Genomic DNA, 27,290 nt, shown 5'->3' on the forward strand with positions numbered 1-27,290 from the left:
AGTGATATGGTAGATGACCTAATCTCTTGATTGGTAATTGGGGATTTGTTCAATGAATTGATATCTTTTGATTTAATGTGGGCATGTAAAACCGTAACGACCAATGACCACTTCCTCTGTTTGAACTGGGATGAAGTATCATTAGTCTTTAGTCCTGATTGTTGTTATTCTCTCAATCTAAACTAAAGAAATTTAGAGGTAGGACAAGGAAAAAATATAAATGCGAGTAAATTGAACAAACTTTCAGTTGGCTCGTGGGGATACAGAAGAATAGTGAATAAGTTGATTTTTGTAATTGTTACATTGTTGACGGATAAAATGGCCTGTGCAGTTACCGTATATATATATATTTTTTTGGGTACAATACCATAGAGTTTCATTTGCAATAAACTGCATAAATCGCAGGATTCTAAATTTCTAATGAAGTTGAGTCTAACTAAAATTAGTTATCCGAGTCCAAAACGGTTCTCCTGGGGTCCACTCTCCTTCTTCCGTACTCCGTTCTTCACCCCACTCTGCGCCGCGCGCGAGTACCCGCCTCTCTCCGTCCTTCTCTATTCCTCTCTCTCTCTCAAACCTTTATACATAAGCGGAAGATTCGATATTTCATCGTAGGAGCAATAGCGCCATTAGAGACTTCTCGAGCTCACGAAGGCCTCTCCCTCCCCTCCAACCCCACACCCAGCCCCCACCCCCTCACCCACCCTCCCCCAATACACATACAACGTATTTTCTTTCACTGGACTATATTAGTAATTCTTTTTTCTGATTTTTTCACCGGAATATGGGTTTTGGTGTATTTTCTTTGACATGTGATTAACCAATCACTTCTCTCTTTTTTTCCTTTTTGAATTTTAAATCATATCAATCCTTTTTGTTTTCCTTTTCAAATTTTAAATCATATTTTTATGAGGTCTTTGATGGAATGGCTGAAAGATTTGCATTCAGTTGATTTTTTTAAGATTCGATTAATTAATGCACTGTGGATTTTTTTCTTTTTAATCTCGTGAGTTCTTGTTCAGTTTGGTAACGCCGGCAAAACAGTGGGTAGAACAAAAGCGAAAAGAGAAACTAGAGAGATGATAGAGACACGAGGGAGAAGTGTGACTTTTGAAGATGTAGACCGGGTAAGGAAATCTTTTCACTCATCATATAAATCCTATCTCTCGTCACATAAGAGCGCACTAAATAAAAAGGAGAAACAGAAACAGACCTTGAAAGAGGGGAAGGGAGATCGATCTCAATCTGTCGAATCCTTCTCGTGACGACCTTTTTCCTGTTTTCTCTGTTTTCCTTAATTTTCCTCCTTTTCTTTTGGCGAATTCTTGCAAGAATTGCTTCCCTCTACTTAATAGCTACGATGACGTCAAACTTGGTGTATAAATCTTATGATACCAAGTTGTTGGAAAATTGGTATAGTAATTTTAGGAGTTTCTGAGTAATGGATTTTGCTTTTGTTTCTTAGTTATTATCCAGTTTTGACGCTTGCTGTTACAGAAGAGCAGGTGGTCCCAGAGTCTGCAACTGAGGAATTTAGTGATATGGTAGATGACCTAATCTCTTGATTGGTAATTGGGGATTTGTTCAATGAATTGATATCTTTTGATTTAATGTGGGCATGTAAAACCGTAACGACCAATGACCACTTCCTCTGTTTGAACTGGGATGAAGTATCATTAGTCTTTAGTCCTGATTGTTGTTATTCTCTCAATCTAAACTAAAGAAATTTAGAGGTAAGACAAGGAAAAAATATAAATGCGAGTAAATTGAACAAACTTTCAGTTGGCCGGTGGGGATTCAGAAGAATAGTGAATAAGTTGATTTTTGTAACTGTTACATTGCTTGATATTTCTCTGCTAGTTGTCTGTTTCATGCGTACTCCTAGAAAATCATATTTCCATGTTTTGTTTCTTATCAAATATGGTGGGTCTACCTTATTTTTAGCAAAATCCAGTCAGGTCTACCTAGGACATACAAGATTGTATCGATAATTTATAAATAAAGAATGCATGATGTTCCCTCTTTTCTTTTTCTTCGTAAAAGAAAATTGATAAATAAATTATTCGAGAGTTGGCAAGAGAAACTATCTTTTAAGAGATAAAACTGACTGTTTATCATGTGTAAGCCTAATAGCATTATATGTGGCTTATTAAACATGGAAGTTAGCTGCATATTAATCTTAGCTTTAAGAATGCAGAAATGTTTCTGACCTTTAAGCAGTTGAAAAGAACTTTCTGCTACAGGAAAAGTTCGATGTCAAACTCTAGATGGCAATTTTTGCTTACTTGCCTATGAGTTGCATTTACTTTGTTTGCATGTTTTCAATGTTTAATAGTGCATGTTTCGCTAAATATATTTTTATGATTGTTCTTCAATACTGGTTAATCCCTCAACATTTTGATACCAATGGCGTTATCGTGCATAATGAAAAAGGTTACAACTGTTCATTTCACTCTGGAACCTTGGATTCAAAACAGAACAAATATCACAACTGGATTAACTCATTGTGCAAACTTTGTCATCTACTGCAGAACATGCTTCAACTTCTTCAGGTGCAGATGGTGTTTCAAATTCTGTCATACCTGGTCGGTCCTCTGGACATCAAAGAATCCAGGAGGATGGTAATGCTTCTGTTCCAGCTCATGGGCTGAGCATATCAGCAAGCATGCTGGCAACAGAGAACTCAAATACAGGAACATTTCCTCAGGTGATAAATACAGCAAAAATGACAGATAATGGCTATCTAAATGTGAGACACGGGCTGAAGTCGGCAGCCCCTGCCGACTTCAGTCCCGTTCCCTCTTTTGGGAAGACCGGAACAGAGGATCGCGATTGCGATCCTCTCCGGCTCTTCCGGGCTCGGTCGGGGCGAGGATGCCGCAAGTCCCGCGGCACCCCCCCTCCAGCTAATCCGCGGCCGAACCGCGGCCGCGGATTTCGCTCGGCCGCCGCGATCTTCGCGGCGGAGAGCCATCACGAGGGGGGTGATAAAAACCCCCCAAGCCCTCCTCCCTAGGGCACCTCCGAGCTCCTCCTCTTCCCTCCTTTCCTCCTCCTCTCCTTGGTGACCGGCGTGCCTTCCCGACCGAGCGCCATCCGGATCCCCCTCGCGGCCATCCCCTGTTCTGAGATCCGCCCCCCTCGGTTCCGAGCGCCGCCGCCGTTGCTAGCTGCCGGACCGAGCTGAGACCTTGCTCCGCCGCCTCTGCCACCGCCGGTAAGCCCTCCTCCTTGTCTTCGTTCTATTGCCAAAAGCATCGATTTTTTTTTCTCTCTGTTTCAGCCCCAGCAACCGAGATGATCTCGGTTGCTTCTCCTCCCCGTTGGCCACTGCAACGGCCGCCGGCCGCCATGGCGGCCGGCTGGCCATCGACCGAGGGGTGGCCTCCGGCCACCCCGCCGCCCCCTTCCTCTTCCGCTCTCCCTCGCGGTTTTCCCCTGCCGTGGGGGGGACGTTGGGGAAGAAGAAGGCCCATGCGGGCCGAGCTGGGCCAAGGCCCAGTTCACTGTGGGCCCAACATGGGCCCAGTTAGAACCTGAAAAAAATAAATAAATAAATAAATAAAGATGAAACCCAGTCCAGATCCGAAATCTGAAACCCAGTTCAGACCCGAGCCCGGAACTTGAACCCGAACCCGAAACCCAAAACTCGAAACCCGAACCCATTTGGCCACTAAATGGAGTTTTGCAATTAAGCCCTTGACAGTATACTATTTCACAAAAGGGTATTCTGTAATTTATGTTTGGTCCCTATAAGAAAGATTCTTACATAAGGCTCCCCAAATATATTTGATTGGTCCCTCCACTAAAATTTTATTATAGAACAGTACCATGTAATTAAGTATTAGTCCCTGCAATGAATTGTGTTGCATAATAATCCATTAGAGACCAACTTTGGGAGCCCTATTGGGCCAGGTCTATGCGGGCCCATTGGATCGTGTCCAATATGGGCCCTATCGGGCCATGCCTATTATGGGCCAACTCTGGGCCCTACTGGGCCGTGTCCAATAGAATTATTTTTGGATTTTGCTTAGTTCTGAAATTAACAAGGAATTAATTAAATTTAAACAGGTGAACCTGATCCGCCTATCTGAAGTAGGGATTAAGCGAGAAGAGGTAAGTAACTTAATACTTCGAGTGTGATTTCCAAATTATTTGATAAATAGATTAAATTCTGAAATATGTTTTGTATTTAGTAAAATGGGTCTGGCATGTTAAATTTCATTTGAAAATTATGCTTTGAAATCCGTAAACTATGATTGGAAAATTTATGAAATCTGTTTTTATATATATGTATTCTCAGCATGGCTATGATATGTTCTGTTCTGTTCTGGCCCCGCCAATGGGGATTATACGTTGGACCTGTCGACTTGTAATCTGTGAGGAACCGGTTTCGACACCGCGCCACCGGTGATTAGAATAGTGGTTTCTGGACACCGGCTGCCATCGGTGGGTAAATATAGTGGATTTGGCACTTTTGTGCAACACCGGCTGCCATCGGTGGATAAAAATAGTGGATTTGGCACTTTGTGCAACCCATGCCACTGGGTTACGTGGCCGTAGCCTATCATGTTGAGATTCTGATATCATATTTTTGGAAAAATGATAATAAGTTTTGAAAACAGTAAAATGATGTTATTTATGATTTATTCCAGTCATTATCCTGTATTTTGACCTGATATGCTTTGACCCCACTTTGGGGTATTTTGTTGCTTACTGGGCTAGTGTAGCTCATTATTCTGTTTTCTCCATTTTTCAGATCCAGAGGCTTGATCTCACGGGATTGGGGAGTGCGTTAGATGTTCCGATGATTCCATCAGTTATTGGCATTTCAGTTAGATTAGTTTGGACATTTGAATTATGTTAGCAAATGTTATTTTGAAATTTTGTAAGTCCGCCTTTGAACAATTTAAATAATTATGTCAGTTTTGAACATCTGTATTTGCTTTGATATGATCTGTTGCCTTGCTCGCCTGCGCGGCCCGCCGTGCGGGCGTGCGGCGTCTGCCGCGCCTCGGGCTCGGGGCTCGGGGCTCGGGGCCTCAGGCTCGGGGCTCGGGGCTCGGGGCTCGGGGCGCCTCGGGCTCGGGGTATAGAAAATAGAAACTGTATATTTGGGTTACAACAACTCAAGACCTCACCCAAAGTGGCTAGCCGGAAGGTATTATTTGGGTTCCTTGATCCTGTATAAGTACCCAAGATCTACCCAGCGAATAACCGATGTGGGACTAAACACACGCCCGCACGGGTCCTCACATACTCCCCCCGTTCAAGCCCTGACGTCCTCGTCAGGCTAAGGGTTCAAATTCATTCAAATCTAATCACAAACACCACGATCTGTTCGTGGTCAACCCCAATGGATCCGTGCTGCAGTGTTCCCTAGTCCACATAAGTTATATGTCGGGTCCGCTCTGATACCATTTGTAACAACTCAAGACCTCACCCAAAGTGGCTAGCCGGAAGGTATTATTTGGGTTCCTTGATCCTGTATAAGTACCCAAGATCTACCCAGCGAATAACCGATGTGGGACTAAACACACGCCCGCACGGGTCCTCACACTAAACAACTCAGGATTGACATTCTCTACTGACATTGATCAGTCAGGAGCGGCTCCTGATCCACCTTTTCAAAAGTTGGAGATGGCTGAACAAAAGCAAATCCTTTATACCAAAACATCGTCATTTGAACTTGAGAATCAGATTCCTCAAATTCTTAGACTCTCTGATTCAACAAGTGTTGGTATGTTTCTGTCTTCTGGCTCAAAATTTACTCATTTTTCTGTACTTCTCCGTTTTCTTCTACTGCATTACACATAATTCTTTCTTCTTTTTAACTGTTTACATAATATTGGAGCATCATGGTAGGTCTAGTTTTCTTTTGTGGGAGCAAGCAATTCCTAAGGGAATATACAAAATTTGGTGAAGTAAATCCTCTTCTTAGCAGTAGAGGCTAATGTAGAGCTTCGAGGACTAACATCAAGGAGCAGAACATCATACGGGACTTGCATGTAGATATAAACTTTATGTACATTCTGTAAAGACTCGAAAAAAAAAAAGGCATCAACAGGCACTGTGAAATAGATGTAAATATCTCTAAGTACACTGTAGTGGGTCAACGTTTATCTATACCTCCTTCAAAATCAATGCGAGTGAACACCCAAGTTTTCTAGAAAGATGAATCATTTTTTTTGTATAAAGTAGATCAACTAATGAGAAGCATAGTAGGCATAGAAGATAGCAGAACAGCCTAAGAATGAGTAGAACAGCATGTAGGATGAGAGGGGCACCAACATGCTAGATGAGATGATATGATCGTTTAAAGTGAATAGCGATGGAGGAGGGAAGTGCATAAGCATGAATCACAAAAATGTACTATGTCCAAGGAAAAAAAAATCTGAAGGCAGTCAAGATGATACTGAAATCTGAAAGCTACATGAGTCCAGATTTTTGCATGGAAAGAAAGTGCATAAATGTCAAAGCAGATGAGTTTATAAACCATGTAAAAAAGTGTTCTCAAGCTGCAATTGGTTCAAAGGAGAGATCTATTAAATCGGTGATAATAGCAATAAGAAACTGTAGTGAATGAACTCGAAATATGGATTAATGAAAAGATGAATTTAAATTTATGTTATTTGCTTTGGCTTGTTATTGCTCAAAAACATAATGTGATTTTCTATGTTTATATAGGGCGTGGTATTATGTAGAGTGCTTTTTCAAAAAGACTATTAGGTCATGGTTTCTTTACAAATAATATTATGCTTCTCCTCTTGTTTTTGTTCATTAACATTAGACCATGATGAGTCAAAAAGTTCTTTTTTTTTTAAGGAAAAAGGTCAAAAACTTTGGAAGAGATGACCATGTGGTATTATATAAACTAGTACTTGTCACGAGCAATGCACATCCTTCATTTAAAAGGGAAACATTACGTGAAGCGCTGTGATACCTAGGGTAATTGGTTCCCAGCTGCATAGGTTAATCTTTCAGTGATGCACTGTTTCGTAAGCATATGCAGAACAATGATACCTAGGGTAACAAATGTGCGCCCCATCCTTGATAAACACTATAAGGAAGGCTTCATAGTCCAGAATGGTGCTTGACTCTGAGCCATTCCCATTATAACACAGCTAAAAATGCATGTCTAGCTTTCATGAGCTTCACTTAATTGGCATATAACTTAAAGACCGGTTGAAGCAAACAGCTTTGCTATCTCTCGTGACTGCAGCCATGTAAGTGTATCCACTGCTTTCAGCTAGACACAGAGTACAGTTTCAAATTCATGCTGGCAGTTTTATTATTGTTGGTGTGCATACACAACACAAAATCTACTTAATTACATTTCATATCACACTTCTGGATTTGATTTTGAGTTAAAAGTCTGTGCATACGGGCTGAAGTCGGCAGCGCCAGCCGACTTCAGCCCCATTCTTCTTTTGGGAAGAGCCGGAGCAGAGGATCGCGATGGCGATCCTCTCCGGTTCCTCCGGGGACAAACGGGGCAAGGGCGCCGCGGGTATCCCGCGGCACCCCCCCTCCGGTCAATCCGGGGCCAACCGCGGCCGCGGATTTCGCTCGACCGCCGCGATTTTCGCGGCGGAGAGCCGTTACGAGGGGGGTTGATAAAAACCCCCCATTTTCTACTCAATCGGTCACCTCCGAGCCCCCTTTTCCTCCTCCTCCTCCCTCCTTCCCTCCTCCTCTCCTTGGTGACCGGCGTGCCCTCCCGTCCGATCAACCGTCCGAAGCCCCTTCGTGGGCCATCCCGTGTTCCAAGATTTGTTTTGGCTGTCGGAAAGCCCCACCGCCGTCGCCGCCACTTGACCACCGGACTGAGCCCCCTGCGGCCGGGATCCGCCGCCTCCGTCGACCGCCGGTAAGCCCCTTCTTTGGCTCTTCGTTCCATTGCCATTTATCCTTGATTTTTCCCTTTGTTTTGGCCCCAAACCGAGACCATGCTCGGTTGTCTTCATGCCCGTCGCCGCAGCGACCGCCGGCCACCGCTGCGGTCGGCTGGCCGTCGACCGGGCGACGCCCCCCCCCCCCCGGGCCACCTAGGCCGGCCACCCAGGCCAACCACCCCGCCGATCCCCCTTCCTCTTCCGTTCTCCCATCTCCCCTGTCCGTGGGGAGCTCGGTGAGGAAGAAGGCCCACTGTGGGCCGTGAGCACTGTGATGGGCCGTTGGGCCCTGTCCACTGCAGGCCCAACTTGGGCCCAATCCAGTCCAGTTGGGCCCAGTTCAGATCCGAGTCCGGAACCGAATCCGGATCCGGCCAATAAATAGAATTTTGCAGTTAAGCCAGAATATTATTTTAAAAAAAGATCTTCTGTAATTTGTATTTGATCCCTATAGGAAAGATTTATTACATAAATGTCCCCAACTATATTTGCTTGGTCCCTTTACTCAAGCTTTATACAAAATAGCACTATATAATTAGGTATTGGCCCCTAAAATGAATTTTTATAAATAAACTAATTAGAAGCCAACCTTGGGAGTCCTGTTGGGCCGAGTCCAGTAGTATTATTTTTGGATTTTGCTTAACTCTGAAATTTACAAAAAATTAATTAAATGTTAACAGGCGAACCTGATTCGCCTACCTGAAGTAGGAATTAAGCGAGAAGAGGTAAGTAACCCAATACTTCAAGTGTGATTTCCAAATTGTTTGATAAACTGATTAAGTTTCGACATATGTTTTGTATTCAATAAAATGGGTTAGGCATGTTAAATTTTATTTGAAAAACATGTTATATGCTCTTGTTTTCCTTTTTGAATTTTAAATCATATCAATCCTTTTTGTTTTCCTTTTCAAATTTTAAATCATATTTTTATGAGGTCTTTGATGGAATGGCTGAAAGATTGGCATTCAGTTGATTTTTTTAAGATTCGATTAATTTATGCACTGTGGATTTTTTCTTTTTAATCTCCTGAGTTCTTGTTCAGTTTGGTAACGCCGGCAAAACAATGGGTAGAAGAAAAGCGAAAAGAGAGATCAGAGAGACTAGAGAGATGACAGAGACACGAGAGAGAAGTGTGACTTTTGAAGATGTAAACCGGGTAAGGAAATCTTTTCACTCATCTTAACGACCTTTTTCCTGTTTTCTCTGTTTTCCTTAATTCCCCCCCCCCCCCTTTTTTTTTGCGAATTCTTGCAAGAATTGCTTCCCTTCTACTTAATAGCTACGATGACGTCAAACTTGGTGCATAAATCTTATGATACCAAGTTGTTGGAAACTTGGTATAGTAATTTTAGTAGTTTCTGAGTAATGGATTTTGCTTTTGTTTCATAGTTATTATCCAGTTTTGACGCTTGCTGTTACAGAAGAGCAGGTGGTCCCAGAGTCTGCAACTGAAGAATTTAGTGATATGGTAGATGACCTAATCTCTTGATTGGTAATTGGGGATTTGTTCAATGAATTGATATCTTTTGATTTAATGTGGGCATGTAAAACCGTAACGACCAATGACCACTTCCTCTGTTTGAACTGGGATGAAGTATCATTAGTCTTTAGTCCTGATTGTTGTTATTCTCTCAATCTAAACTAAAGAAATTTAGAGGTAGGACAAGGAAAAAATATAAATACGAGTAAATTGAACAAACTTTCAGTTGGCCCGTGGGGATTCAGAAAAATAGTAAAATAAGTTGATTTTTGTAACTGTTACATTGCTTGATATTTCTCTGCTAGTTGTCTGTTTCATGCGTACTCCTAGAAAATCATATTTCCATGTTTTGTTTCCTAATTTAGATATTTAGTTCTGCTGGCATGGCCATCTTGTTACAGGAGAATGATCATTCATTGTTTTCTTGAGAGAATAGCATTGAGAAATTAAAAGATAAAGAAATTCAATGGTGGAATGCTACATAGTCGACTGAAGATTAATAACAGGCATCTCCACATTTGTTAAAAACAATGTGTTCATGCTGTGAACAGAGAGAGTAGAATGTGGTTCATGTTCATGCGTGGAATGCTTGCTTTCTGCACATATTATGTTTAACTTGGGCGGTTGAAGAGCAGAAGTGGTCCCTTTTCCTATAGAATGTTCCATACCATGATAAGCAGACAGCTCTCGTATGGTCAAGATTGAACCTGTTAAGAGAAAATGGTGAATATCAAAGCAAACTATACTTTATTAATTGCAAGTTGGAAGTCATGGATATTTCTTAGATTAGGTCTGTGTACACTAGTTTCAGAGATCAAACAACAAGCATGTTTCCAGATGTGAAAGGAAGGACACCGAAGTTGGAATTTGTTTTCTTACTGGGCTGTCATGTTGTACATGCTTTAGCTTGAGGACAAGTTAAATGTCATCCTTATAATTATGTAATTCTGTTTGATATATTACTTGTATTGGCCACCTTCTGTCCTCAATGGCTCACCTTGTATGCTAATCGAACTTCTAAGCAATAGAGAATCCATGTTGGCAAAATTAGATCTTCTGTCTCCTTTCTCTCAATCTCACTTTTCTTCAAGTCTACCATGTAGTGATCTTGAATCCTGATAATTAATCAAGATTCTAGAAACATAAAGGTAAGCTCATGACCTTAGTTGTTAACTTTCTATTACAATGCATGGTGTGCTGTGGCTTTATTTACAACATCTTCCTAACCCCTCCCAATGAAAAGGTAAGATCATGGACAACAAAATCAACTTTAGGATTAGTGACAAATTCATTCTTTGTTATATTGGTGTTTTACTTTTACCTTCCAAAAATTAAATTTCTTGGAACATAACAAGTAAGTCTCTAGGTTAGTTTGCTTTTGCAAGGTTAATTGTTTAAATGCTAATAAGCTCTCTCTCATATCCGTATTTGCATATCATTCAAGTGTTGTGAAATTTCTAGGAAGAACTTATATGACATGAACACCAATATCTACATAAGAAATAATTATCTCACCCTCACTGGAAATGTATTTTATGTTCTAATTTTATTTTCAGGTAAAGAATATGATTGAGCGCTGCCTTATGTTGTACATGAACCAGAAACAAACTGTGGAAACTCTGTGGAAGGAACAAAAAATAGAACGTGTATTGACTGAAACTGGTACTTCCATGGAAAACCATCTTTCTTTCACTTGAGATGAACTTGAATTTTACATAAAACATGGTTATATTTTAACTTTTATCGTTCGCCCCCTACAATTCTTTTTCCTGGAAATCTAGATTATGATCATAAATTGTTCTTTTTAATATCTATCTGCTTTTTTCATCAAGTTGTGAAGTCCATTTGTAGTAGTTCTTCATGTCCGGCTGTCTTTTGTAAACTGTAGATGGAACCTGATGACCTTAAAATGATGATGCATTTGTATTTATGATCAGGATTGAATCATTGAGCTCAAAGAGAGAAAAAAACAGAGAAAAAAAATGGAGTACAGAAATAACCGCAAAACTTGACTATCATAGAGTATTCTGCTAATAGTAACTATTTAGGTATTATTTATAGCTTAGCTGCCTCTCTAGATTCTCTCTCTCTACATTAAGAGACCTATAACTTTTTTCAGATAAAAAATAACCAATGACTCTTCTGAAAATAACAAAAGTAGGATTCCCATGGAATCATATACAGAAAGCCATCAAAATCACCATAAAATTCATTGTTAGCGTCTTTGAGAATTTCTGTCACATAACATATTGCTAAAGTAGACTCAGAGACTCTAATCCTGCTTAAAATATGACGTAAAAACCAACCTAATTAAGTACCTGAGTGTTTACAATTTAAATTAAAAAAAAATCTAACGTATTCTAAATCAGTTAGCTGAAGAATGCAAATCACAAGTTCTATTTATCATTTTTTTTTCCTCTTAGTTCTATCTAATGTAAGTCCTGCACCATGGTCTTGAGATCACCTTGACAACTCAAGTTGGGCTCCCCCGCCCCCCCCCCCCCCCCCCCCCCCCCCACCCAACCCACCCAAAAAAAAGTAGACTATTGGTGAAAATTACAGTTTGACCTCTAGGACAGAAATTATCAACTCTTTAATGCTTAGAAGCAGGCAAGGATATCAAAAGATAAATATTCTAAATTGCATCAGATGCTCTTGTCATTATAGTTTTGGGTTAAGTAAAATGAAGGAAGAAATCTCTTCTCTTACCAATCAAATAAATAAAGATCACTTAATCCTTTCAGTTGAATAATCAACTTGCTTCCTGATCAAAGAAGCTGCAAATGTCAATGAACTACAAGCAAAAAATCTATCTTGAAACTCTACTGTATCTGATCTACCATGAGATCATGGAAATTCATTGAACTGATAAGTGAAAGCAATCATCAAATAAAGGGAAAGCAGAAGCTAGAACAAAAGGTTAAGTGAATAGTTGGAGATTGTCAATGATATCAATGGGGTGATTTGAAGGCCTCGGACCTTATATTCCCATTCAATGTTTAGCCATTGCAGACATGATCTAAGGGAACTTGGAGTATGCACCAAACTCCTCTTAAAATCCTAGCCACGTAGCTCAGGGTCCTGAACAGCCTGTAACTGGACAATAGAATTGAGGAGCACAGAGCTCGACTTTCTTGATTGACATGTAAAATTGTGAAGAACATGTAGATATCCAAAGCTCCTAAGGCCTTTTCTTTAATGGTTTCTTTATCTAAACTATGAATTTGAAAGATTTTTTTGACTCAAAGATATGTCCCTTTGGCACTTTGGTGTATCTAATGGTAGAAATCAGGTGTCAGATCCATTCCACACTTAAATTGGAATATTAGATATGTATAATCCTGATCTGCAATCATTTCCAGTATCGTGCTAATGCCATATTGATATTGGTTATCTGTACCAGAAAAGTACTGATATGGTGGATCCAAATCCAAAATTGACCCATCAGATCTTTTTTCAATCTAATGGTGCCTTTATGCTGCATCATACCCTAGTCAAACTTTACCAAACATAGCAAGTTGTATTTGGCTGGGTGATCTGATGCAGCAAACTACATTAAGCCATTGCAGAAATGAATCCCAAACCCTGTACAGATGTGCTAGCAGCCTAATAATCCTCTATGATCTCATACTTCTAGGAAATACAGCATTAGAGCCTATAGCCTAAAAACCATTCAAATTAATTGCTTTGGAATTAAACACCATTACTCTTTTCCTAATGGAACAAAAGAATTTATGAAGAAAATAACAAAATCTGGATTCATGGAGGATCCTATGTAGAAAACCACCAAAATCAACATAAAAATAATTTTGAGCATAAATAAAATATCCTAATTCTTACACTTAAAGGAGGATTTAAAATCTCTGATCCTATTAAAATAGGTCTGTAAAACCCGATAAGACATCCCTAAAAGTCAGTCAATTATATATGAAATATATATAATTCTTACATACTTTGAAACAACTAATGAAGGGCCATTAATTTAGAAAATAACAGCAAATTAACCCCTTAAACTGAACACCATCAACTCTTTAAGACTAAAGTAACAGAAAATAAATCTTTAATAAAATTAAAGACTAAAACCTAATCTAACTTGGACCATTATACATAGCAAAAATAATCTAATTCACATAACTTGTATCTTGAAACTATTTTTGTTTCATCTAGTCATCTAGCAAGGAGCCATTGCCAAACTTGTGTTTGCAGGTTAGGAAAGAGAACAGGACCTAAGCTAACATAGATGTTGTGAAGGACATGAAAGAAGTTGCAATAACCAATATGTTAGGCGTGGGAATCCAAGTCGGCCCAAAAGGTTAACAGATCCCGCTGAAGGTTTTAAAACCATAGTATGGGGTGACAGCGCAGGTAAACAGAAGGAAAAAGAATTAAAAACACCTTTAAGCTTCATCCCAAGTGGTGCCAATGACACAGGGTTGATTCAGGTCTGATTCAGTCCAGTTCTGTCTGAAGTGCATGACATCTAGCTGACAAAATGATTTCCCACTTCATCATTGCAGAAAATTAATATTTGTTCTTGGAAGTGTGTTAGTATACCCTGATCCTTTCAAGCCATCAAGAGTCTATTACGTATCTAAAGTGCAGGGCATCTACCTGACACAAACATGTTACCAGAAGTCCAAGAAACATTTGAATAGAACCAGCAATAGCTTATTATGTGGAAAAGGTTCGATAGTTTTTGTTATGATCAATATTTTCCTTATGATCTAGCACCAGTTTGGGCGTGTCATTGCATGGAAGCTTTCCTGTCAATATGAATGGGTTACTTGTTGAATGTACCAACACAATGAAGAGTGAAAACTGCCTTTTCCCCCATATGTTTTGCTCAGTATTTGTGGTTGTTCTTCCATATATTTATTAGATTGTATTAAATCATAATCTTCCTTAGATTTTAAGATCCTTTTTTTTCTTTTTGAATTTGCAAATGGAATATGCATTCTTATGGATTTTTTTGTATTATATGAACATATAATCTGCAATATTTTTCTCACTGAATTAAGCTGGTATACTTAAAGAAAAGACGGGAACTTATATTTTAGGAAATTTCTGTTAACTAAAAGTCTCCTCTCTTTTATATTGTACAGTAGAACATGTAACGTAAGAAAGAATATAGAGATTGTTTATTTGATATGCATTTTCCCTAATGTTTAATATTTTTCTCCACTTTCAGTATGGGAGCGGCTTCAGCAAGATAATCCTGACTTTTTTAGGGTATATTATGTCAGGCTACTTCTAAAAGGCCAGTTAGCTTTTTTCAATATGCTCCTTGAGAAGCAGGCTAATAGCATGGGTAAAAATTTTTCCATCTGTAATTGCTTTGCCTAGAGATTCTTCTTCCATATGGGTACTTTTTTATTTATGCAACCTTTCCTTGTCATGTATTTACCATTTGCCTGAATATTATTTGGATTTCTTTATCAATTATCAGTATTTCCTTTTGTAAATTAATTGGAATGTTCATTTTAAACAATATTTTGTTTTGGAATTTTGTATGCTGTTTTTTTGAAAATGAACATACGACAGATGCAAAACATACTGAACATACTTCTCATGATCAAGAAAATATTGTATTGTTGCACGTTGTAACACTCCGGACTTGAATTATTTGTGATGTGCAAATGAAAAAAAAAATATTGAATATGTATACCAATTTTATGAATTCCTTCAGATTTCATCAATCACACTGTATTATTGATAATGTCGATTAATTAAACTGGACATCATTTCTGTTTTATTCATTGTTTTAATTTAATGAAAAAAATCATGGTTGGCTCACTTTATGAGGTACTTCTTCATCTATAAACTTTTGATAAATGTTGTTGAAGGTATTGTTATTATTCAAGTTGCTTGTTTTTGTTATTGTTTTGAACCCGATAAATTGGGTCCAAAAGCTTAAGATAATAGAGAAAGGGTCAACAATATATATTGGCTTAACTAAAAACAATATATTCATTGTTTTTGTTAACCTCCCCCTGGACATATCGGACTATGCACGTGGAGGGATCATATGACTAAAATGAGTCGGGATAACAATGACTGGGACTGGTCAAGATAATAACTGAGTTAACTATAAAATATCTAGAATAGGGGGGAATTCAAACTCCTGACCCCAACATATTTGGTTCTGATATCATGTTAACTAATCAATTGAATCCAGAAGCTTAAGCTAATAGGAGAATAAGGCATTGATATTTCACAGTTCATATACAGGAAAGAGAGATAAAACAATAGCTATGAGCTCAAGCTTGGCTGTAACTTGCCATTTTTGTGCTGTGCACCTTAGATTTTTGGGTGACTCAAAAATTTCAAATTTTGTAATTTCAAGTAAATTTTAAAAGAGAGAGAACACTTGAAGCAAAAAAGAAATGTAGTTAGAGTAAAGAATATTGGAGACATTTTGGAGAAAGGTTATATTCAGCATAGTTCACTTCCTAGTTTTAAGTTTTAATAAATTAATCACATCACCAAAATATAAATTGTATCATTTTAACTTGATATGTTTTGTTGAATTGGGGATTGCCTTATTGGTCACACCCCTTGACTTAGAAACCAGAGATTCTGAGTTTGATTCTTGGATGGTGCATTCCAAAAATCTGGACTTGTGTAATTAAAGTGTTGGTGGTCTCCTCTCCTAAAAGAACTTGACATATTTGGAAAAATTTGAGTTCTTCAAATTCAAGAATGAGATGTACAGAATATGATTATTGGAATTAGAATACCATTTTATTGTGGATGTGAGGCTTATACTTTTTTTATAACTAGAAGTTACCTCCATGAATGTTTAAAATTGTCATGCATTTCTATCTTACTAGTTTAAGCTTTTAACCTAGCAAATTTTAACATTTAAACATGGCTTAAGCTTTTAACTCTTTGGCAATTATTTATGGAAAGTGATACTGTACTAGTGTGCAATTATTTATCTAGTGTCAAAGATATGATCGCTTATAATGGAGGAAAAAGTTTATTGTACAATTGAGGTTACATCTTGTTAAATGTGGTGATGTATGACACCGTTAGTGAGGGGGGACTATGGGTAGAACCGTAGAAGTTTTGATGTATGCGGGATGGCATACCAGGAGATGTCTTAAGAGAGTGGAGAATAGTGAGGATTTGTAGAACAAAGTTTTGTGAGGTAAGTACTATAAAGGAAGGTAGATTAGGAATCTTAGGAAGAAAAAGTTTCAGAAAATGGTGATTGAAGATATTTTGTGAAACAAATGGTGCCAAGAAAATGCTTCACTGGAAGCATGTTTCAAAGTTATAGGATGGATTTCAGTCAGTCTACTAGTTTCCGTTGATTGGAACCTCGTTAAGGTTAGCAAGGTTTGCAGAGGGACGAAATTGCCTTTGTTTTAATAGTGAATGAGGCTGGGACTTAGCTTCTTCTCACTCACTTTGCCCTTTTCTCGATCAGGATGGGATGATAGGTGATGGAGATGCATAGGTTAAGAGGTTGGTTACGTTTGATTTAGGGAAAAAAAGTTGAGAATATATGAAATTGACAATTTTAAGAGAACAAAAGTAAAATATTCCATCCTCATCTAGCTAACCTGAGGGATGTATAAGCAATAAGTTACAAAATTTCATGGATGAAAATGCAAATATAGAAAAGACAGGGATCAATAAGCAAATATAAAATATTTTAGGGACTAATATATAAAAGTTTTTTGGGTTTTGGGGAATTGTGACACTTCTGGATATTTAAGACATGACAACACTTTTTGCAATTCAAATTTGGAATGATTTGCTGATGGCTTGACATGGATTCTATAGGATCTGGCATAAGGATGCAACACGATACAAATATACTTGAAAAGCAAGATACAATATGATTAGGACATGGTAATGGCTATATATTTATCTATATAAAATATTTATAAAGCATAGCATGCAATCAAAATAACATAATTAACTTTCACAAACTCATCATTTAGTTATCACTCAAATCTCCTGGTCTCAATCCATACTCTATTATATAATATCTACATTACAAACTCCAAGTTTAGTCACTTATCCTTAAAAATTTAACATTCATTTGGACAAAAGTAGAGGAAGCCCGCCCCTCAATCTTATAGTATCGGGGAAATATCTTAGATGTACTATTAAAGTATCTAGAGTATTTTTTTTTTAAATTTTGAACAACAAGATATTTAACATCAGCATTGAACGCAAATCCTAGGAATATCCTGCCAATATCGCATTGATACAAACATAGCATGCCATTTCAAATATCCATGCTTTCTAGCTTGCCATGCATGGGGTTGAAAATTAATAACATGCTTGCATGCTGGAAAAAACCTTTGACTTTGGTTACAAATACTTCTATTTGCTATGAAATGAGAAATAATTTAGAACACTCAATGATAATTCTGGATCTATCTAGACAAATAAGCCATTCTAAACCATAGAAAAGATGAATCTTTCTTATAATAAAAAGGTCCTAAATATGTGCACAATAATACCAAAAGAAATTTGATATGAAAATCCACAGAAACACAATATTATTTATGTCAATAAAGTAATAACAATGAGAACAGATCAAGTATCAACGTGAAAACTACTAGAAACTATACTTATCTAGGTCTTTTAAAAAATATGGAAGTAATGATACAATATGTTTCATTTGATTTTGGATGAGAAAAAAAAAATACGAAAGTAGTCCTCCTTAATGGAAAAAGAAAATTCATTTAGCTCTTCTTACATTAATTCTTTTCAGAATTTTGAAGTTGCTTCCTAAACCTAAAGCAAATAGTAAATGCTTCCTATTTGATTCGAAACACCTCTTCACTAGATTATAGGCTGATTTCAAATTGCTTTTTGTTGCACAAAAAATAAAACTTCAAGTCATTGAACTTAATTCTCCTTAAATTTGAATAACAATGCATGAAGAGGACTACCATGTCACTACAGAGTAGACTACCAAAAGGTGCAATTAGTTATTATTATAATGAATAAATGTTCAACTTTCTAACTATAACACATAATAATCAGAATAGGCTAGTTGGAGTATCTTTTGATGTTTTTGGATTGTGTGTGGAGATTATTTATACAAGAAATCAATGAAATTGCAAGTATCTCCAAAGTTGTCATCAGTCAAAAATATTTGAGCATACACAATGGACACTTGCACAGATTATGTTCCCAAGTGTTATCAGGAATCTTCAACATTTTAGTATTGTTTTTTCTTTATTCAGTATTTATGCACATTCAATAATGTTTGTTGACTTCTTGTAATTGTAGGTATTCCAGGAAAATCTGTGTGTGGTAAATGTGGGACTGCTCTTCTCCACCGTTGGGGAGCAACTTATGTGAGTTGTGCAACATGTTCCGCAATAATCTCAGTGCCCCCACAAGGTCCTCTTTTTTTTATTTTAAAAAAATTTCCTTAGCTTACATCTGACCAAAGAGTTCGTTTATTATGATTTTTTTTTTAATCTCCCTAATTTGGATTGCCAATCTCTCTTTTCATAGGAAGTAATCAGTTATTATGTAATATAATAATCTTAACTCAACTTCTTGCTCCATTTCTTCCATGCCATCATCTCATGATTCAATGTTCGTTGCTGTATATTTTAGTTTTTTTTTTGTGCAAATTACTTATTGTTCTTTGGACAGCTTGCCATACCATAGTTGTCAAATATCCTAGTTAATTCTAGATGATGGACTTAGCCAATTGCATAGATGGCTAGCCATCCAACTGGCGATCACTTCTGTGACATGCTCAGTACAAAGATATCAATGGTCAGGTTATAGTTATTCGGTTATTCCTACATTTTTTTTTGAAAAAAAAAATCTGCAATCAAATGGGGCCTAAGAGATCACGTTTCTGTTTCTTGAGAAAAATTTCCTTTTGGAAGGTCAACAAAAATAGAATTTGGTATGAGAAGAATATAATGATGCATGTTTATCTTTTCTTAGCTATTAACATATAGCTTATAATAGATGAATGAAATTAGTTGTTTACAAAACTTCCGTAACAGATCCATATTGCTGATTTCTTTGCGGTTGGCTGGGGTTATGATGTGAACAGAGGTTAATGTCAGCTCATATTAGCAATTTTTTCATTATGTAAATTACAATATACAAGTTGGTAATTTTTCATATGCATTTAAATTGTTTGTGAGTCTAAACTTTTGAATCTTGTTCTGGAGGTTGCCGTGCATGCTTCTTACCATGTATTTCCTTTTTTTCTTGGAAAAGGTTTCTTACTATGTATTTCGATAGTATTTGCTCTAAGTAGCAGTTTCATCCCTAAACATCTGATCACCAAATTGTGTATAAATGCACGAGTGTTGCCACATATCAGTATAAGATTTCCAATATAAAATGAATTAATATATCAGTGTTGCCATTCCAGAGAAAATTCCAGAACATGGCATTGAACAAGCTTCAACTTCTTTGGCAGCACAATATATTTCAGGATCTGGAGGTGATGATCTCTTGGCAGCGCGCTCATTAACTGGAGATGCTGATGGTGCGTCCTCCCACCAGTTTGAGATGTCCGGCAAACCATCCACTGAGCTTCCTCTTGATGCTGATACATCATTAAAAAGTTTTGTTCCTCAAGATTTAGCTGAGGAACTCCCTGATGTTGATGAATCTTGGTTTGGATTATCTGATTGGAGTCTTGAAAGTTTAACTGAGAATCTCGTTAAACATAATACAGATTCGTCTCAATTACCTGATCAGATTTCCGAACTTTACAGTTCCCCTGATTTAAAAAGTGACGGTGTGTTCCTTCTTCCTCAACTCAGCGACAATTTAACTCAGTGCATTATTTTTCTTTCTTTTCCATTTCTTGCATCTATTGAAGCATCATGTAGGTCTCCTTTCCTTCAATCACAAAGCAAATTTTTCAAATTTCTGAAGAAAATGTACAGATGCTATGATTTTTTTTTTAATCTCCCTAATTTGGATTGCCAATCTCTCTTTTCATAGGAAGTAATCAGTTATTATGTAATATAATAATCTTAACTCAACTTCTTGCTCCATTTCTTCCATGCCATCATCTCATGATTCAATGTTCGTTGCTGTATATTTTAGTTTTTTTTTTGTGCAAATTACTTATTGTTCTTTGGACAGCTTGCCATACCATAGTTGTCAAATATCCTAGTTAATTCTAGATGATGGACTTAGCCAATTGCATAGATGGCTAGCCATCCAACTGGCGATCACTTCTGTGACATGCTCAGTACAAAGATATCAATGGTCAGGTTATAGTTATTCGGTTATTCCTACATTTTTTTTTGAAAAAAAAAATCTGCAATCAAATGGGGCCTAAGAGATCACGTTTCTGTTTCTTGAGAAAAATTTCCTTTTGGAAGGTCAACAAAAATAGAATTTGGTATGAGAAGAATATAATGATGCATGTTTATCTTTTCTTAGCTATTAACATATAGCTTATAATAGATGAATGAAATTAGTTGTTTACAAAACTTCCGTAACAGATCCATATTGCTGATTTCTTTGCGGTTGGCTGGGGTTATGATGTGAACAGAGGTTAATGTCAGCTCATATTAGCAATTTTTTCATTATGTAAATTACAATATACAAGTTGGTAATTTTTCATATGCATTTAAATTGTTTGTGAGTCTAAACTTTTGAATCTTGTTCTGGAGGTTGCCGTGCATGCTTCTTACCATGTATTTCCTTTTTTTCTTGGAAAAGGTTTCTTACTATGTATTTCGATAGTATTTGCTCTAAGTAGCAGTTTCATCCCTAAACATCTGATCACCAAATTGTGTATGAATGCACGAGTGTTGCCACATATCAGTATAAGATTTCCAATATAAAATGAATTAATATATCAGTGTTGCCATTCCAGAGAAAATTCCAGAACATGGCATTGAACAAGCTTCAACTTCTTTGGCAGCACAATATATTTCAGGATCTGGAGGTGATGATCTCTTGGCAGCGCGCTCATTAACTGGAGATGCTGATGGTGCGTCCTCCCACCAGTTTGAGATGTCCGGCAAACCATCCACTGAGCTTCCTCTTGATGCTGATACATCATTAAAAAGTTTTGTTCCTCAAGATTTAGCTGAGGAACTCCCTGATGTTGATGAATCTTGGTTTGGATTATCTGATTGGAGTCTTGAAAGTTTAACTGAGAATCTCGTTAAACATAATACAGATTCGTCTCAATTACCTGATCAGATTTCCGAACTTTACAGTTCCCCTGATTTAAAAAGTGACGGTGTGTTCCTTCTTCCTCAACTCAGCGACAATTTAACTCAGTGCATTATTTTTCTTTCTTTTCCATTTCTTGCATCTATTGAAGCATCATGTAGGTCTCCTTTCCTTCAATCACAAAGCAAATTTTTCAAATTTCTGAAGAAAATGTACAGATGCTATGTAGTAAATGCATTTCTTATTAGAACATAAAGCTTATTTACATGTTTATAGGACTTCCAACCAAGGAGTTCAACATCATACTAGAGATGTATTTATGTGAATACTTAAAACATGTGCAAACAGACTCATACGATATAAGAGTTCATACATCAGCCATTATACTACATAGTACATACCATGACATAGTGTGTGCATAATACAATTGGTTACTGTGAAAATCAGTGTAAGTCATACAACACCAGCTTTTCCAGCAAAACAGATTAACTATGCTACTAACAAATAAATCTATTGATGAGGCAGGAGAAATGCATGGAATATAGCATGGAAGCTTAGTCATGAGTAGGATAGGAGCGAGAGCGGTCAGCATGCTAATTAAACTCGGGGAATTGAGATGAGGCTAGAGGGTACATTACCATGGATTCATGAACATAAAGGTACAACATCACTACTGGTAAGTTGGAGAAACAAGAGGGGAAATGCTAGTGAGGCATCTTAAAAAGTAAACCGAGATGGTAATGAAAGAAGACACGGAGAGCTAAAATTTGTACACAAAAGGTGAGTGCATAAATGCTAAAGCAAGTGGATCTTTAAGCCTCTACCAAGAGCCTTGCTAAAGTCAGGTTGATAGGGTAACTGGAAGATCTACTTAAATGGTGACCTTTGGGAGTGAATAATTGCAGACCAAGAAGCTTGACAACACAGGCTAATGAAGGGAAGACTTTAAGTTTGTCTCAACTTGTTCTTTTTCCTGTATTATCTTTAGCAGATAGATGGTTCATAGTTATGATGATCTGGTCCGGTCTACCTTATTTTTAGCAAAATGCAGTCAGGTCTACCTAGGACATACAAGATTGTATCGATAATTTATAAATAAAGAATTTATGATGTTCCTTCTTTTCTTTTTCTTCATAAAAGAAAATTGATAAATAAATTATTCGAGAGTTGGCAAGAGAAACTATCTTTTAAGAGATAAAACTGACTGTTTATCATGTGTAAGCCTAATAGCATTATATGTGGCTTATTAAACATGGAAGTTAGCTACATATTAATCTTAGCTTTAAGAATGCAGAAATGTTTCTGACCTCTAAGCAGTTGAAAAGAACTTTCTGCTACAGGGAAAGTTCGATGTCAAACTCTAGATGGCAATTTTTGCTTACTTGCCTATGAGTCGCATTTACTTTGTTTGCATGTTTTCAATGTTTAATAGTGCATGTTTCGCTAAATATATTTTTATGATTGTTCTTCAATACTGGTTAATCCCTCAACATTTTGATGCCAATGGCATTATCGTGCATAATGAAAAAGGTTACAACTGTTCATTTCACTCTGGAACCTTGGATTCAAAACAGAACAAATATCACAACTGAATTAACTCACATGCTTCAACTTCTTCAGGTGCAGATGGTGTTTCAAATTCTGTCATACCTGGTCGGTCCTCTGGACATCAAAGAATCCAGGAGGATGGTAATGCTTCTGTTCCAGCTCATGGGCTGAGCATATCAGCAAGCATGCTGGCAACAGAGAACTCAAATACAGGAACATTTCCTCAGGTGATAAATACAACAAAAATGACAGACAATGGCTATCTAAACAACTCAGGATTGACATTCTCTACTGACATTAATCAGTCAGGAGCGGCTCCTGATCCACCTTTTCAAAAGTTGGAGATGGCTGAACAAAAACAAATCCTTTATACCAAAACATCGTCATTTGAACTTGAGAATCAGATTCCTCAAATTCTTAGACTCTCTGATTCAACAAGTGTTGGTATGTTTCTGTCTTCTGGCTCAAAATTTACTCATTTTTCTATACTTCTCCGTTTTCTTCTACTGCATTACACATAATTCTTTCTTCTTTTTAACTTTTACATAATATTGGAGCATCATGGTAGGTCTAGTTTTCTTTTGTGGGAGCAAGTAATTCCTAAGGGAATATACAAAATTTGGTGAAGTAAATCCTCTTCTTAGCAGTAGAGGCCAATGTAGAGCTTCCAGGACTAACATCAAGGAGCAGAACATCATACTGGACTTGCATGTAGATATAAACTATATGTACATTCTGTATAGACTCAAAAAAAAAGGGCATCAACAGGCACTGTGAAATAGATGTAAATATCTCTAAGTACACTGTAGTGGGTCAACTTTTATATCTTTATACCCCCTTCAAAATCAATGCGAGTAAACACCCAAGTTTTCTAGAAAGATGAATCATTTATTTTGTAGAAAGTAGATCCACTAATGAGTAGCATAGTAGGCATAGAAGATAGCAGAACAGCCTAAGAATGAGTAGAACAGCATGTAGGATGAGAGGGGCACCAACATGATAGATAAGATGAGATGATGCTTTACAGTGAATAGCGATGGAGGAGGGATGTGCATAAGCATGAATCACAAAAATGTACTATGTCCAAGGAAAAAAAAATCTGAAGGCAGTCAAGATGATACTGAAATCTGAAAGCTACATGAGTCCAGATTTTTGCATGGAAAGAAAGTGCATAAATGTCAAAGCAGATGAGTTTATAAACCATGTAAAAAAGTGTTCTCAAGCTGCAATTGGTTCAAAGGAGAGATCTATTAAATCGGTGATAATAGCAATAAGAAACTGTAGTGAATGAACTCGAAATATGGATTAATGAAAAGATGAATTTAAATTTATGTTATTTGCTTTGGCTTGGTATTGCTCAAAAACGTAATGTGCTTTTCTATGTTTATATAGGGCATGGTATTATGTAGAGATTACTAACGTTTTGCTCTTCTTTCATCTCTTGCACTTCATTTAGTTCTTTTTCAAAAAGACTATTAGGTCATGATTTCTTTACAAATAATATTATGTTTCTCCTCTTTTTTTTGTTCATTAACGTTAGACCATGATGAGTCAAAAAGTTCTTTTTTTTTTAACGAAAAAGGTCAAAAACTTTGGAAGAGATGACCATGTGGTATTATATAAACTAGTACTTGGCACGAGCAATGCACATCCTTCATTTAAAAGGAAAACATTACATGAAGCGCTGTGATACCTAGGGTAATTGGTTCCCAGCTGCATAGGTTAATCTTTCAGTGATGCACTGTTTCGTAAGCATATGCAGAACAATGATACCTAGGGTAACAAATGTGCGCCCCATCCTTGATAAACACTATAAGGAAGGCTTCATAGTCCAGAATGGTGCTTGACTCTGAGCCATTCCCATTATAACACAGCTAAAAATGCATGTCTAGCTTTCATGAGCTTCACTTAATTGGCATATAACTTAAAGACCGGTTGAAGCAAACAGCTTTGCTATCTCTCGTGACTGCAGCCATGTAAGTGTATCCACTGCTTTCAGCTAGACACAGAGTACAGTTTCAAATTCATGCTGGCAGTTTTATTATTGTTGGTGTGCATACACAACACAAAATCTACTTAATTACATTTCATATCACACTTCTGGATTTGATTTTGAGTTAAAAGTCTGTGCATGCTTGCCAAAAGAGCTGACTCACATGTATTCTCGCAATAGCCTTGAGTTCCTGTATGCTGAACAGAAAGGAACTCAAGGTTATCTCGCAAGAATACATGTGAATCTGATCAATTCTTCAAAGGAGCTTTTTTAAGCTCTTAAATATGTTAATCCATAATTGACCTCATTCATTTTGCAGCAAGATTGTTTAAAAGTTACATGTCCATTAAACATATTATGTTAGTCAAGTTGGGACCTTAATAAATTATGTTAAGTGAGGTTTGTTCAGGGCTCATGGGTACCATCATGAATCGGGTATGAGCAGTGTTCTTCCTTAATTACACCAAGCAGTGCCTGTGGCAAACATGTCTCAAACTTATTTCTCCCCTTCTTGCATCCTACTCAACTGATCAATGGATGTCCCTGAAATTACATGACTCACATTAGTCTTTGATATGCTGCAGGTGGATTCAAGCAGAGGAGAAATTTTGTAAACAAAGGGGCTACAGGTGTGCATGCATTGGGTGCATACCAATTTTATACATAATCTTTTTATTTAAATTAGCTGCCATTCAGTCACTTGTTTTGGTTCAGCTGTTGTCATATTTCAATTGTCATGTATTTGATGCATGATAATTCTGGACATTCATAGATTCTTGTTAGTTGACCTTTACAATTCAATTCATTCAACTCCGGTACTCTTTAAGTGCAGTTATACCTCATCTGCATAGAAGATGAAAAATTTGTGAAGGTAAGGTTTTTCTTCTGCTCCTTGCGACCCGGTGCTTCTTAATTTTGTTGGCAGTCTTTGGGAATCAATCAATGCTATCTAGAGAAAGCTAGAGGAATTGGTAACGAAATTCATGATCAAGGTTGAATAAAAGAACAGTCTGTTAGTCAGCTATTCCTTCTGTCATCATTTGTGACAGGTCTACTAAAAGGTCTGTGCAGGGTTTGATGCATATATGACCCAAACTGGCTTGGAGCAAGATTTAGTGTCATATCCAATCTGTCCAATGGATCTGGTGGTTGGCCAGGATTTGTTTTGGATCCAATCTTGTTTCAACGTAGCATTTATGTCCCAGACATAACAACTTATTTCTGTCAGGCCGGTCCATGAAAACTAAAATGTAACCTTGTGTTGGATCTCAATTTAGGACCTATGAACTAATCCATGGTTCTAAATACTAGTCAGCGCTCAATTGGACAAGGATCATGAGTTTGTGGGGTTATCCACAGCTCGTTTTGAAAGAATTGCGAAATAGATAAACTGAAAGGGCCAGAGAAATTGCATGAATTGTCGGTAACGGGAGAAAAGTTCAGGACTGCATCTAAAAAGTGGTCTACTATCTGAAAATCTCAAATGTTAGTTAATTATGCTACCTTCATTTCAAGCTCATCGAGTGGCCTGACATGATTAATTCAAGTTATCAGCGTTTCTCACATCAAATGGTTAAGTGCAAAACTTAATATATATGGGTTCTTTGGGTAGAATTTTGTTCTTCTCATTCCTTCTGCAATACATAACTTTCAGTCAACCTAATTATAGATTATAATGAGGAAAGTTCATTGACAATGATTATGTTCTACTTATAACATTACTTCGAACAATTCTTTCATGATCTATTTGTAACATTACTTCGCACCATTCTTTCATAGATGTAGCCTGACATTTATCCCTCTCTATTCTCTAGTATCACCCCCAAATAAACACTTCTTCTGCAGAAAAGGAGCATTCCCAAAAATTTTACAAGTTATACTGAGGAAGAAAAGGGTTACAATCATAATGAGCATTGAATTTAATACGTGATAGTTGAAGGAGTTTAGCACTTTTTGTCCCTTCTAAGCATTTGCCCTTCTCTTCATCTTAAGAACCTTGAGTACTGCATATTTAAGACAAACTCCATTATGTTCTTAAACTTAAAAAGAAGCCCCATAAATTTCAGGCCTAGGCCATCCAAAGGCTCAACCACGCCGCTGAAGTATTCCAGCACGGTAGTAAGCAAAACTTTATTGACCTGTTTTACAGGGAAATCAAGGATCAATTAAACAAAAAATAACCATGAAAACTGAAGCCATGGACAAAAACGCCAGTAGGGACTGAACA

General features: G+C 37.3%; 1 protein-coding gene across 30 annotated transcripts; it reads left to right on the top strand.

The window, feature by feature from the left end:
• Nucleotides 1-2,549: 2,549 nt before the first annotated feature.
• Nucleotides 2,550-25,933, top strand: LOC148700338 (uncharacterized). 30 transcript variants are annotated; one of them, XM_088708961.1, is made up of 12 exons: nucleotides 2,550-3,217; nucleotides 4,072-4,116; nucleotides 4,760-4,888; nucleotides 8,938-9,051; nucleotides 10,932-11,037; nucleotides 14,564-14,683; nucleotides 18,634-18,747; nucleotides 19,799-20,122; nucleotides 21,266-21,589; nucleotides 23,143-23,297; nucleotides 23,376-23,514; nucleotides 25,648-25,933. In XM_088708961.1, exons 4-12 carry the CDS (start codon nucleotides 8,959-8,961, stop codon nucleotides 25,728-25,730), a joined length of 1,458 nt encoding a protein of 485 aa, XP_088565087.1. In that variant the 5' UTR covers nucleotides 2,550-3,217; nucleotides 4,072-4,116; nucleotides 4,760-4,888; nucleotides 8,938-8,958; the 3' UTR covers nucleotides 25,731-25,933. The 30 variants fall into 30 exon arrangements, with proteins under 30 accessions (XP_088565087.1, XP_088565080.1, XP_088565073.1 ...); XM_088708954.1 differs by having other exon boundaries at nucleotides 19,751-20,122; nucleotides 21,218-21,589; nucleotides 25,648-25,894; XM_088708947.1 differs by having other exon boundaries at nucleotides 4,760-4,819; nucleotides 19,751-20,122; nucleotides 21,218-21,589; nucleotides 25,648-25,894.
• The last annotated feature ends 1,357 nt before the right edge of the window (nucleotides 25,934-27,290 follow it).

This window comes from Phoenix dactylifera, chromosome 12 (genome assembly GCF_051530095.1).
Source record: "Phoenix dactylifera cultivar Ajwa chromosome 12, Ajwa_hap1_PhDact_Kaust_v1.1, whole genome shotgun sequence".
In the NCBI taxonomy this organism is placed as follows: Eukaryota; Viridiplantae; Streptophyta; class Magnoliopsida; order Arecales; family Arecaceae; genus Phoenix; species Phoenix dactylifera.